The following is a 14,823-nucleotide window of genomic DNA, read 5'->3' on the forward strand; positions in this document are numbered from 1 at the left end:
ATGGATGCGTTGTGTTCGTATGCGTTGTGTATGGATGCGTTGTGTATGGATGCATCGTGTATGGATGCGTTGTGTATGTATGCGTTGTGTGTGGATGCGTTGTGTGTGGATGCGTTGTGTATGTATGCGTTGTGTAATGATGCGTTGTGTATGGATGCGTTGTGTATTGATGCGTTGTGTATTGATGCGTTGTGTATTGATGCGTTGTGTATGAATGCGTTGTGTATGTATGCGTTGTGTATGGATGCGTTGTGTATGGATGCGTCGTGTATGGATGCGTCGTGTATGGATGCGTCGTGTATGGATGCGTCGTGTATGGATGCGTTGTGTAGTGATGCGTTGTGTATTGATGCGTTGTGTATGGATGCGTTGTGTATGGATGCGTTGTGTATGTATGCGCTGTGTATTGATGCGTTGTGTATGTATGCGTTGTGTATTGATGCGTTGTGTATTGATGCGTTGTGTATGGATGCGTTGTGTATGTATGCGCTGTGTATTTATGCGTTGTGTATGTATGCGTTGTGTATTGATGCGTTGTGTATGGATGCGTTGTGTATGTATGCGTTGTGTATGGATGCGTTGTGTATGGATGCGTTGTGTATGGATGCGTTGTGTATGTATGCGTTGTGTATTGATTCGTTGTGTATGGATGCGTTGTGTATTGATGCGTTGTGTATGGATGCGTTGTGTATTGATGCTTTGTGTATGGATGCGTTGTGTATGGATGCGTTGTGTATGGATGCGTTGTGTATGGATGCGTTGTGTATTGATGCGTTGTGTATGGATGTGTTGTGTATGGATGCGTCGTGTATGTATGCGTCGTGTATGTATGCGTCGTGTATGTATGCGTCGTGTATCGATGCGTTGTGTATGTATGCGTTGTGTATGGATGCGTTGTGTATTGATTCGTTGTGTATGGATGCGTTGTGTATTGATGCGTTGTGTATGGATGCGTTGTGTATGGATGCTTTGTGTATGGATGCGTTGTGTATGGATGCGTTGTGTATAGATGCGTTGTGTATTGATGCGTTGTGTATTGATGCGTTGTGTATGGATGTGTTGTGTATGGATGCGTCGTGTATGTATGCGTCGTGTATGTATGCGTCGTGTATGTATGCGTTGTGTATCGATGCGTTGTGTATGTATGCGTTGTGTATCGATGCGTTGTGTATGTATGCGTTGTGTATGGATGCGTTGTGTATGGATGCGTCGTGTATGTATGCGTCGTATATGTATGCGTTGTGTATCGATGCGTTGTGTATGTATGCGTTGTGTATGGATGCGTTGTGTATTGATGCTCTCGTCTGCATGTCAATCACAAGTTCTAATGAAAAGAGAAGTGGCTACAAAACACAGATAGAAAAGATAGAAAAGCCCTTTAATTTGAAGCAAAATCACTTGAAATCAACAATCATTTCCTGGCAAGCACTTTCATTGATGTTTACATTTGCCTTTTCCCTCCTCCGTGTTACTTTCATATAACTAATGCATATGTTGAATTAATCATGAAAGTCTTTACGGCATCTGTCACTACAGCAGGTTCTGAAAACACTTATTACAATGGAGAGCGTGTTTTCAAATACAGTGCCTGGAAGATTCAAAGGACACAGCGTGAAAATGCAAAACGCGGTCCAATCAGCACCCGGGGCAGAGCGTAGAACACTTCCTGTTAGTCTAAACTTCTAACAGCCCAACCATATATGGTTAGCTTTTCTTTCCAACGTTTGTATGAAGTTTTGTAAAATCCTTTGTCAGAACATTCATTGAAGCCAACATTCATTCAACCAATTCCATTCAAACGTCCTTAAAGTGGTTGTAAATCCTTACATATACCCAATGAAGTGTCTGGCCTCAGGTGATACACAGATCCTCATACATAAGATGTACCTTTTATCCTGCAGTCTTCTCTTCCCTACACCCAAGTCCAGAATTTGTAAAGCTTTTCTGAGAGTTCAGAAAAAAGGGAGCGAAGAGCTGAAGTAACACTCTGCAGAGCTCAGTGAGGAGAGCTCTGAGACCTGATTGGAGGGAAGGGACACGCCTCCTTCACACAGCACACAAGAACAGAGCTGAGGCTGTCAGTTAGGTGGAAGTCCCTTCCCTGCCACCTTTTTTCTCTTGGTGTCATGAAAATTTACCATAAGTAATTTATGCTGATAGCAGAAGAACTAAACAGCCAACAAAAACGACACTTAGTGCTCTGGATTGACACAAGAACGCACTATAGAGGGATATGCTTTGTTCACATTTCATGCCTGAGGTTAACAACTACTTCAACCACTTTGCGCCGGCACTATAGACGAAAGACATCTACAGCGCGGCACTCAATTGCCGGGAGGGCGTCCCTGGACTTCCTCCTGTTTACAAGTTCCCTGTGTGCTGCCGCAGGCCGCGATGTCCGCCAGGTACCCGTGATCGGCATTTACAGAGCCAGGGATGTGGATCTCTGTGTGTAAACCATCCATGTCCTGTCAGGGAAAGGAGACTGAAGGTGTGTCTCTTGTACATAGGGACACCAATCGGTCCCCTCCCCCAGTCAGTCCCCTCCCCCCACAGTAAGAATCACTCCCAGGGAACACATTTAACCCCTTGATCGCCCCCTAGTGTTAACCCCTTCACTGCCAGTCACATTTATACAGTAATCAGTGCATATTTATAGCACTGTTCGCTGTATAAATGTGAATGGTCCCAAAATAGTGTCAAAAGTGTCTGATGTGTCCGCCGCAATATCGCAGTCGTGACAAAAATCGCAGATAGCCGCCATTACTAGAAAAAAAAAAAAGAGTCATAAATCTATCCCCTATTTTGTAGACGCTATAACATGGGTGCTCAACCTGTGGCCCTCCAGCTAATTCAGAACTACAATTCCCATGAGGCATTGCAAGCTACTGACTGTTACAAGCATGACTCCCAAAGGCAGAGGCATGATGGGACTTGAAGTTCTGCAACAGCTGGAGGGCCACAGGTTGAGCACCCATGCGCTATAACTTTTGCGAAAACCAATCACTATAGGCTTATTGTGTTTTTTTTTTCAAAAAATATGTAGAAGAATACATATCGGCCTAAACTTTCAGTCTTTTTTTGTTTATGGTGCAAAAAAAAAAAAAACCGCAGAGATAATCAAATACCACCAAAAGAAAGCTCTATTTGTGGGAAATAAGGGACATCAATTTTGTTTGGAAGCCACGTCGCACGACCGCGCAATTGTCATTCAAAGCGTGACAGTGCTGAAAGCTGAAAATTGGCCTGGGCAGGAAGGGGGTGAAAATGCCCCCCCAATATTTTGTTTTTAAAACCCCTACTTACCTGGTGGTGTGTTCTGCATATTTTGGGGTAGATAATTAAAAAAAAAAAGCTTGCCATTCATGTACTAGAGGACCAGAGGAATGCCGCATACAGACGGTCGTTTTTTGTGATGAAAAAAAACGAAGTTTTAAATCATGAAATAAAACGATGTTGCCTACACACCATCGTTTTTTTAACAATGCTCTAGCAAAGCAAGGTTACGTTCACCACTCTTTTCCATTGAAGCTCGCTTCATAACTAGCTTCTGGGCATGCGCGGGTTTAAAAACGTTGTTTTAAAAGTCGTTTTTTGCTACACACGGTCAATTTCTGTGAAACAAAAACGACGTTTTGAAAAACGACACAAAAAATTCGAGCATGTTCGAATTTTTTTTTGGTCGTTTTTTTGAAGACATAAAATGACGTTTTGCCCACACACGATCATTTTAAATGACGTTTTTTAAAACGTCGTTTTTTTTCATCACAAAAAACGACCGTCTGTACGCGGCAGAAGGATGGAGCAGAGGGATAAAGTTTTGGAGGGTAAAGATCTGCTTTAAACATTTCTTCCAAACCTGTTACTTGAATGAATTTCCAGATGCAATAAACAGGTGTTTTGTATTGCTTATGAAATCAATGAAAGATGGGCCACCCTTTAAAGTGGAGGTTCACCCTAAAACAATTATATACCATTCCATCCAGTATACTGCCGGCATGTACAGTATGCTTTTTTTTTTTCGCTGTACATACCGTTTTATCGTTCTTTTCCAACTCCCGCGGGTAATAGGCGTTCCTATGAAGAGGCGTAGATGATTGACATGAGGCTAAGACGCGTCACGCGTTCCGAAAATAGCCGGACTGGGACTCGGCTCTATACGGCGCTATATGGCACCTGCGCACGGACTAGGAGCTGACTGCGCAGGCGCCGTATATAGCCGAGTCCTAGTTCGGGTATTTTCGGAACGCGTTAACGCGTCTCAGCCGCACATCAATCATCTACGCCTCTTCATAGGAACGCCTATTCCCCGCGGGAGTCGGAAAAGAAAAAGAACAATTAAACGATAAAACCTTAGAACAGGGGTCTCAAACTGGCGGCCCTCCAGCTGTTGCAAAACTACAAGTCCCATCATGCCTAAGGCCTCGTACAGACGAGGGGATCTCCGCTGGAGATTCCTCCTCCGGATTTTGATCCGATGGCTTGTACACACCATCGGATCAAAATCCGCGCGAAATACATCCACAGTGACGTGTCGCGCCGTCGCCGCGACGATGACGCGGCGACGTGCACGACGCTGGAAGGTAAGTACTTCCACGCATGCGTCGAATCATTACGACGCATGCGAGGGAGGGGAGCGGACGGATTGATCCGGTGAGTCTGTACAGACGACCGGATCAATCCGCTGGACACGATTCAAGCGGATACATTTCTTAGCATGCAAAGAAATTTCTATCCGCTTGAAATCGATCGGCCGGAGGAATCTCCGCGGATAAATATCCGCTAGGCCGTACAGACGACCGGATTTGTCCGCTGGAACTGATCCACGGATCAATCCCAGCGGATAGATCCGGTCGTTTGTACGAGGCCTTAGTCTGTGGGAGTCATGTTTGTAACTGCCAGCCTTGCAATGCCTCATGGCACTTGTAGTTTTGCAACAGCTGGAGGGCCACAAGTTTGAGATCCCTGCCTTAGAATAAAGCCCTCCAGCAGCGCTGAGGGCGCTTCCATCTTGACCTTGTGAATGCGACAAAATACTTTTTAAAAACTGTTCAATTTAAAGAAAAATCTCCACAAATCAAAAGCACAAAACATTTGACTCCTACCAACCAGACTACTGCATCTCAGACAATTTCACTCACTGATGAGCAGAAAAACATTTTTCTTACCTTGGAACAAAGATGACCCCTATGATAGATGAAATATTTGCAGAAAATTCCTGCATCAAAAAGGAACTACAGGAATGGCATAAAGATATCTATACATAGTCTGGCATAAATGCCATCCCTAAATTGCATATCCCCCCCCCCCCCCCATACTTTATTTGTTTCAGACTCCACTGACAGCTACCAGCCTCGTTCCTCCACACGCTCCGTCTGGAATTTACTCACTCACGTCTCACGAACCCAGATTAGCTTACAAATTTATTGACACTACCCAAAGTCTATGGAGACCTTGACTTCCCAGACCCAAATAAATACTATCAGGTGACGCATTTAACCAGGACAGTAGACTGGCGTAGACGCTCACTCACAAAACAATGAATAACCTTGAAGCAAGAAACCAAAAAATCCGATGACAATCATGGCTTGACCACAAGCATGCCAACCTACTCAAAACTTATTCCACTGTTGGCCCAATCATAAAAGTCCATACTGCTATAGGATGCGTTACTCCTATGGGTGCATGCCATTTCAGGAATGACTCCTATGAGATGGGTAATCCTTCCTTCCCTCCTGGCCCAAACAAGAAACATCTCAAATCCCCTCTTAAAGCCAATAAATTCAGTCTCTATTGCCCTGTACACATGAGCAGAATTCCCATCAGAAAAAACTTGGATGGTTTTTCAGACGGAATTCTGCTCAAACCTGCCTTGCATACACACGGTCAGGCCTCGTACACACGACCGATCGTGTGTACACTTTTCGACGAGGAAACTGTCGAGGATCTCGTCGAGCCAAAAAGAGAGCATGTCTTCTTTTTCCTCGACGGGAATGGGGAAATTTGGCTCGCCGAGATCCGACAGCCTAACAAGGAACTCGACGAGCAAAACGATGTGTTTCGCCCATCGAGTTTCTCGGTCGTGTGTACGAGGCTTCACACAAAAGTTTGGTGAACTTTTGACTGCCAAGAACGTGGTGACGTAAAAGACTACGACGAGTCGAGAAAATTAAGTTCTATGCTTCCGAGCATGCTACAATTTGTTTCCAAGCATGTGTCAGAATTTAGAGCGACGGGATTTGTACACACGATTTGGAATTCCGATCTGATATTTTCCCGACGGGAAAATAGAGAACCTGCTCTCTATCTTTTTCCGGCATTTTTTCCGTTGGAAAAAGTCAGATGGAGCATACACACGGTCGGGATTCCCAACCAAAAGCTCTTCCGACGAAAAAAACGATCGTGTGTACGGGGCATAAGGTTTTTAATCTCTATGGGTGTCTTAAAAATATCAGAAATTCAGGGGATGATGGAACCCCTCTTTAGTCACTGGGGAGCAATGCAACTGTCACACTTTTTTACTGTCCCATACAAAAATGTCACTCTGAAATGATCACTTGTTGGACTTTGGGGTTGACTTTATGAAGGTAAATAGGCTGTTCACTTTGAAAGGGGAGTTTTATTCCCCAGAAGATAGTGAATGAGGAGAAGCTCTTCTGACCTCCATCATCCAATCACGTGCAAGCAAAAATGCTATTTTTTATTTTATTTTTTGCATGTGATTGCAAAGTGAAACTGTACCATATTCACTCATTTCTGGTTCAAATCCCCTTGCAAATTGCAACTTTCCTTGCAAAGCGAGCCGGTTATTTGTTCTAAGTAATTTTGCCTCTTTTTGTACAGAATCCAGTAGACACACACTTTGAAGAAGATATTGTTACCTTACTTTTCCTGCTGGAAGAAAATACATCACCTTATATTTGTAAATGGGAAAAAAATCTGAAGGTGTCCCTTACCCCTCAGTAGACATCTTTGTTTTGCCAATCATTCCACTATAGCTAGGAGATTTCAAGGTTCAAGGAAACATTGGTACCGGGTTCCACCTGTTCTCCTTACAATTTACCCACACATCAATCAGCTTTGTTGGTGTTGCAAAAGGATCTAATGCATACACACGATCGGAAATTCCAACAAGAAAAGTTTGATGTGAGCTTTTGTTCGACCGTGTGTGGGCTACATCGGACTTTTTCCGACAGCAAAAATTTGAGAGCTGGTTCTCAATTTTAACGACAAGAAAAGTTCTTGTGGGAAATTCGGATCGTCTGTATGCTATTTCGTATGAATCAATTCGACACATGCTCGGAATCATTGAACTTCCTTTTTCTCGGCTTGTTGTAGTGTTGTACGTCACCCCGTTCTTGACAGTCGGAATTTTGTGTGACCGTGTGTATGCAACACAAGTTTGAGCCAACATTCCGTCAGGAAAAATAAAATCCACGGTTTTCCACGGCATAAGGGTACACTATTATACAATACACTGCCAGAATCTGTAGTATGACTACCACCTCTTTGTAGAAACAAGAACTACCCCTTCAGTAGGCTTATGGTTCTCCAAAAATCAATAAAATAAAAGTTTTGGAAGATTTGAGAAGATCATTAAAACATGAAGAGGAAACATTATGGAGGACGTGGTATTACTAGACAGAGTTCTCTCCCTTGCAGAAGTATTGGATCTCTGACAACGAGGGATTAGCCATGGATATGGAAATATTGAACGACTGGACCAAGTCCAAACAATGAGGGCACTTCAACAGCCTTGTCCTACGTTCCAACCTCATACCCCCCACACCCCTCCCTCCCAGACCCTACCCATCCTTCCATATCACCCCCTCCTTCTTTTCTCTTCCTCTTTATTCCTCGTATGTTTTGCCTGGAAGTTCCTTCCCATCTCTTTAAGATAAAAGCTAAGGATGCAACCCATGTTAATTTCACAACACCTAACACAGACTATAAAACTGATGCTACCTTCCATATTTGCCGGCAGGTTGTATTGTCTAACTGAAGCCTCGTACACACGACCGAGAAACTCGAAGGGCAAAACACATGGTTTTGCTCGTTGAGTTCCTTGTTAGGCTGCCGAGGATCTCGGTGAGCCAAATTTCTCCATTCCCGTAGAGGAAAAAGAAGACATGCTCTCTTTTTCGACGAGATCCTCGACAGTTTCCTCGTCGAAAAGTGTACACACGTCCGGTTTCCTCGGCAAAAAAAAAAAAAAACAGCAAGTTTCTTGCTGGTTTTTGCCGAGAAACTCGGTCGTGTGTACGAGGCCTTATTGTGCATTTGTATTGATTTTGGATTGTGTGAGACACTTTGTAACAACTTCTTTCCTCATTTACTTGTCAATACATCCTTTGTTCCTATAAATTAGGAATTTCATAAAGCAAGTGGCATAGCCATGGTAAGACTGTTGCTTTATAAAACATTTCCCTAATATCATTCAACACCACAATCTAGCCTACGTTACTACAGTAAAGCCTTGGTTTGCGGGCATAATTTGTTCCAGAAACATGCTTGTAATCCAAAGCAAAAAGTATGTAAAATGGCATTGTACAAATCTTTGTAACTGACTTTATTCAAATGAAGTAATGTTACTATGGCCCGGATTCACATACATCGGCGCATATTTATGCTGTCGTAGTGTATCTCATATACGCTACGCCGACGTAGCGCAGAGAGGCAAGCACTGGATTCACAAAGCCAGTGATGCCAAATCTGCGCTGGGTTTCCTAGGCGTAAGTCATCGTAAGTGGAAATGGGCGTGAGCCATGCAAATGAGGCGTGACCTCATGCAAATGATGGGCCGAGTGCCATAAAGATACGAATAACGAACGGCGCATGCGCCGTCCCGTGGACGCATCCCACTGCGCATGCTCAGAGTCACTCCCTAAGATACGACGGATCACTGCCTACGACGTGAACGTAACCTACGCCTAGTCATATTCACGTACAACGTAAACGACATAAGATACAACGGCTTGTGTTCCCTGGTCCATACCTTTGCATGGGTTGCGCCTCCAATATGGGGAATAACTTTACGCCGGATATACGACTTACGCAAACCGCGTTTATTATGCGCCGGGCGCAACTACGTTCTTGAATCGGCGTATCTCCCTCATTTCCATATTTGAATAGGAAATCAATGGGAGCGCCACATGCGTCCAGCGTAACTATGCGCCCACGATACGCCGGCGTAGGCAAGTTATGTCGGTCAGAGGAAGCCTTTTTTTAGGCGTATCTTGGTTTCTGGTTCGACGCATAGATACGACGGCGCACATTTGTACTTACGATGGCGTATCTGGAGATACGTTGGCGTAAGTGCTTTGTGAATCCGGGCCTATGTATATATTTGAAGTTTTCAATAAAGTTTTTTTATAAAAAAAAAAAAAAAAACTTGTATATCAAAGCATTTTTTTACAGGGTATAAAAGAGAAGAGATGCAACTCTAATGCCGCGTACACACGAGCGTTTTTAATGTCATGGAAAAAAATACGTTTTTCTCGACTTGATTGAAAAATAGAGCGGGGTAGGTTCATGTAGGAGATACGTTGGCGTATCTCCAGATACGTCGTCGTATCTCTGAGTGTGCGGCGTCGTATCTATGCGCCTGATTCATAGAATCAGTTATGCATTGATATGACTAAGATCCGACCGGCGTAAGTCTCTTACGCCGCTGTATCTTATTTGCAATTTTAGGCTGGCCGCTAGGTGGCGCTTCCGTATATTTACGAGTCGAATATGCAAATTAGGTAGATACGCCGATTCAGAAACATACGTTTGCCCGGCGCATTTTTTTACGTCGTTTACGTTAGGCTTTTTCCGGCGTATAGTTACCCCTGCTATATGAGGCGTATTCTATGTTAAGTATGGACGTCATTCCCGCGTCGAATTTTGAAAATTTTACGTCGTTTGCGTAAGTCGTCCGTGAATAGGGCTGTGCGTAATTTACGTTCACGTCGAAAGCATTGGCTTTTTGCGGGTTAATTTCGAGCATGCACAGTGGGATTCTTTCACGAATCCCATGCGCCGTTCTTAAAAAACTTCAAATACGTGGGGTCACATTACATTTAGGTAAAACACGCCCACATCATCCACATTTGAATTAGGCGGGCTTACGCCGGACCACATACATTACGCCGCCGTAACATAGGGCGTAAGTTCTTTCTGAATACGGAACTTGCGCCCTAATTTACGGTGGCGTAACGTATCTGAGATACGTTACGCCCCGCAGAAAGATACTCCATTGTATCTGAATCTACCCCAGCATGTTCTAACTTTTTAATGGCCATTTTTCTCGTCAAGAAAAATGCTCTGGAGCCCACACGCAATCGTTTTTAATGACCAATTTAAAAAATTGCATTTTTCTCGTCATGAAAAACGGTCGTGTGTACGCGGTATAAGTGTAGCAATAAGTTGCTAAATGTTGTACCTTCATTAAATAGAGGCTCCACTCTTCTTTTTTTATACTCGGTTGTGACATGACGCTACTCTTATATCAAGACATCGCTTGTATATCAAGGCAACATTTATTAAAATATTTTGCTTGTCTTGCAAAACGCTCTCAAACCAAGTTACTCTCAAACCAAAGTTTTACTGTATACTAAAACCAAATACAAGTACAGTCATATAAAAGGATATGAATGTGATTTTATTACAAGACCCTGTTTTTGGCGGCTGTACAGGCTTGTAAATACTATCCTGCATTGTGTAAATCACACATATGGCAAAACAGTAGCGGCTATAAGTTGTCCCTGTTCTATGAATCTCTAACAGTCCATCAGCTTTTACTCATTTTTACAACAAAAAAAATCAGACAACTTCAGTTAGAATTCTATCTTCTATTAAATGCAGATTTCTGGAATTCCTCCTTTAATTTAGTCATTGAGTAAATGAAGTGCCCGTTAATAAGTTCATTATATGGCGTCCACAAGCACCTATTGTTTAGTGAAAATGTAATGAAGAGGGTAGGAAGACTGTCACCATTCAGCCCAAACAGTTTGGAAACGATGACGACAGAAGGGGTGCAGGGTCAGTGTTATGAATTGGATTTGCATTTGGGGGGTTTCCTAATGTCAATCAGTAAATGCCAGTCTCGGGCAATCCGTTGGGTGTGTGTGAGCTGAGAAAAGGGCATGGTGTACATTTTTTAGGTACACCACCCCTAGCAGAGTATCAATTGCATTCCTACCTCCCAAAATCACACACACTCCGCAATATACAATCAAGGTCTGCAAGAATATAAATAGCCGTGCTGTGACAGTCACACCGCCATGGAGATCACTTCCCAGCCCAACGCTTAGCAATAACAGATCCACATGATTACAACTTTCTCTAAAGACCTCCCGATTGTTTAGAAGGAGCTCTTTGCAGACTTGACTTAATAAGGCATGCTGCCAGATCTGTTTTTCTACAGTTCTTTCCATGAAAGACAAAAGACCGGCTGAGCAAGGAAACAGAAGGACACATGGAAGATCTACACACAGGGATCTGTTCTTCAGGAGAACACAAGAAGATCCCTCCCGGACGGACGGACAGACAGGGATGAGGCACTCAGTACATACACCAAAGTCACATTTACAAGTGTATTCCTGGCGCTGTCATCTCATTTAGTGCAAGAAAATACCAAATTCTCTATCCATTATTATTTTTTGGGACAAACTTTTTTTTTTTTTTTTTTATTGTAAAACCAATTGTGTCTAGAGATGAACAGAGAGTTTTTGGCAAAATAAATTTTGCTGCATAATTACCAAAGTGCAAACTCTGCGCTTTTCTCATTTCAGTGTAATTAGGGAAGTTTGCATGTTTGTGCGCAGCCCGTTGCATTAGGGTGTGCCCCCCAAAGCTCAAACACACATGCGTGTGTGTGAATATATATATATATATATATATATATATATATATATACACACACACACACACACTCTTATAAATAAATAAATAAAAATAAATAAACATTTTAAAATGTATTAAATCATGGAGAGTGTCAGCACAGCAGTGGATGTGTCAGTAAAGCAGAGGTTGGTGTCAGTAGGACAATGACTGATGTCAGTCAGTCAGTAGAGAAAAAGGTGGTGTCAGTAGAGTAGTGGATACGTTTGTTTTTGTTTTGTTTTTTTATTTGCTTTTTACAATTTTATTTTTTTAATTTGTTTTTACAATATTATTTTATATATATACATACATACATACAAATAAAATAATATTGTAAAAACAAATACAAAAAATAAAATAGTAAAAAGCAAATAAAAAAACAAAACAAAAACAAATGTATCCACTACTCTACTGACACCACCTTATATATATAACAATGTTTCTTAATTAATTTTTACAATATTATTTTGTATTATTTATTTATTTATAGATATTTTCTGCATTTTTTTTATTTGCCTTTTACAATTTTATTTTTTTAATTTGTTTTTATAAAAAAAATATATATATATATATATATATATATATATATATATATATATATTACAATGTTTTTTTAATTAGTTTTTACAATATTATTTTTTTATTTATTTATAGATATTTTCTGCATTTTTTTTATTTAATTTAATTTTTAATTTTAGTAATTTTACAATATTATTATTTGTTATTATTATTATTATTTTTTTTTACTATTTCTTTTAGGAACCCCTGTTGGGAGGCTTTGGTGAAATATCAGGGGTCTAAACAGACCCACTTTTGAGACAGAGAAAGGGACTGAGGACAGAGATTCCCCAATCCTTTTCTCTGCAGCCTCAGCTGCACTGGACAGTGGATGAATGGGAAATTCTCTGTGCTCGGAGGCTTTCTGTTCATTCACAAACTGAAACATAGAAAACAGTTGTATATGCTTCAGTTCTGAATGAACAGAGTGAGAGATCAGTACCAATCATATACTAATCGGAAAAGGAAGGGGCCAGTAAATGACATTGGTGCCCAGGCAGCAGGGGGAATCTGCGCCACATGGGTGATTAGCACACCCGGCACACCCTGTGCGCGGGCACACCTATGGTAGTTTAGTTGATTTAATTTATTGTTTTTTGTTATTGTGCCTATTTTTTTTTCTCTATTTGATCATCATACAGACGGATCTATTAGATCAGGGGTGCCCAACCAATGGCCTGGGGGCAACATGTGGCCCGTGGAGCCCTCTGATGTGGCCCACAACCTCCTGCTCTGGGATGGAATAAAATAGAATAGAGTACTGTTATTAAAGGTAAGTTTATTACTAATATCACAGTGTATATACGGTATGGGCATATCTGTCTGCAGTGGTTACTGGGCTGCTTTCAAACTGATCCGCCGGTGCAGAGAATTGCCCCAGTGGGTTACCTCCCTGCATTGAGCCATAGACTTCTATTACCTGCGAGTTTGTTGTGCTGAGAGTAGAGTGGGCTCTATAGAGCCGAGTGGGCTGCCATCCACCCGCTCCGCTCATTGTGGCCCGCGACCGGTTGCCAAGTCGCTTTAGTGGCCCTTGCTCTTCAAAAGGTTGGGCACCCCTGTATTAGATCATCATGAAATATATATTACAAGTGTTTCAAAAGAGTGGTGGCATGGAACCAATCTGAACTGATGGCAAACAGAAAAGGCGAGTGAGCCATTTGTAATACTTATATATGTAACAAGTGGGACAGGAAGGGGCAGCATCAAATGCTGGTTAGGTGTGCTTCATACAAACAACATGCTGATAGCAGGAGAGATCAGAGTGAAAGAAAGTTGAGGTGCTGCTCGATCACTCTCCAATCACAGGCTGGGGACAGGGAAGTGACCTAGCTTCATTGCTTATCTTCATAAAGAAGAAGGCATGTCACCAGCCTGGCTGTACTGTCTGGCAGTTGCATTCTTTTGGAGAATGAGGATATTGTTTAGGTTGAGAAAACGATGATCGGTATTTGCTCTGCTCAACAACAATAATAATAATAATAAAAGAATGCGTAAACTTGTGTTGTGATGATACATACTGCCAATAAATATGACGGATGAAAACAAAAGCCAAATACATGACAAGGAAACCCCATCAGGAATCACAATATCACATCTATAATGAGGATCAGGACTCAGTCACTTTATCTATGAAAAGAATGGGACCTGATGGGACTAATGAGGTCCTCCTGACACAAGTACAGCCAGGAGACTTGGATGGGGCTCTATAGATCCTCAGGAGCCATTCAATCCCATCAGCAACCTTCCAACCAACAGAAAGCATCTCCATGTCGCCTTCCCATCCTCTCCATAATGGGAAGAATGTGAGATCTCCGGATTTACCAACACAAATGTCTTATTTCTCTACTTGTGATCCCCAGAAATGACAGCTTTCCTATCTTCTCCATAACACAGCAACATACACATTAGAGGGATATAGAGAGGATATTCTGCTTGCTGGTCAGGACTGCACATACCCAGCCATGCCTTACTACTGCTACTGTGTATTCCTGTGTAGTTGTCACATCTCCTGTACAGAGGGAAGTAGCTGTACATAAAGGTGAGATGACAAGTAGAAGGAGCCTCCCCTCCCCCCCTCATTACCTGTCCAGCCCAGCAGACACCCGGAGATCAGCAGTAGGAGATGCATGGTCCAGCCTCAGCACACAGCACCCTGCAGAGGATGAGCAACACTGACAGTACAGGACAGCACGGGTGACGTCACGGGAGGGGCGGGGAGGGGGTGTGGACAGAGCCGGGGAGCTCAGCTGTTGCTATTGGTTCATTCCCTCCGCTGAAGGATGACAGACGGGTCCGCGTGCCGAGTAGAGGTGTGAATGACAGCACGGGACAGACCGCTGAATACACACCGGGCTCCATACACATTACTGATAAACAGTACACAGATCACTGTAC

The 14,823-nt window shown here is 42.5% G+C and overlaps 1 protein-coding gene across 3 annotated transcripts in view; it reads right to left on the reverse strand.

Moving 5' to 3' along the window:
• The window catches only part of MCAM (melanoma cell adhesion molecule), a 120,062-nt gene extending 105,450 nt beyond the window's left edge, over positions 1-14,612 (reverse strand). For all 3 annotated transcript variants that reach the window (XM_040325519.1, XM_040325518.1, XM_040325517.1), the window contains exon 1: positions 14,512-14,612. In XM_040325519.1, the coding sequence (XP_040181453.1) occupies positions 14,512-14,557 (46 nt within the window). In that variant the 5' untranslated portion in view covers positions 14,558-14,612. The remainder of the gene's footprint in view (positions 1-14,511) is intronic.
• Between the last annotated feature and the right edge of the window lie 211 nt (positions 14,613-14,823).

Source organism: Rana temporaria, chromosome 10 (assembly GCF_905171775.1).
Source record: "Rana temporaria chromosome 10, aRanTem1.1, whole genome shotgun sequence".
Lineage (NCBI taxonomy): Eukaryota > Metazoa > Chordata > Amphibia > Anura > Ranidae > Rana > Rana temporaria.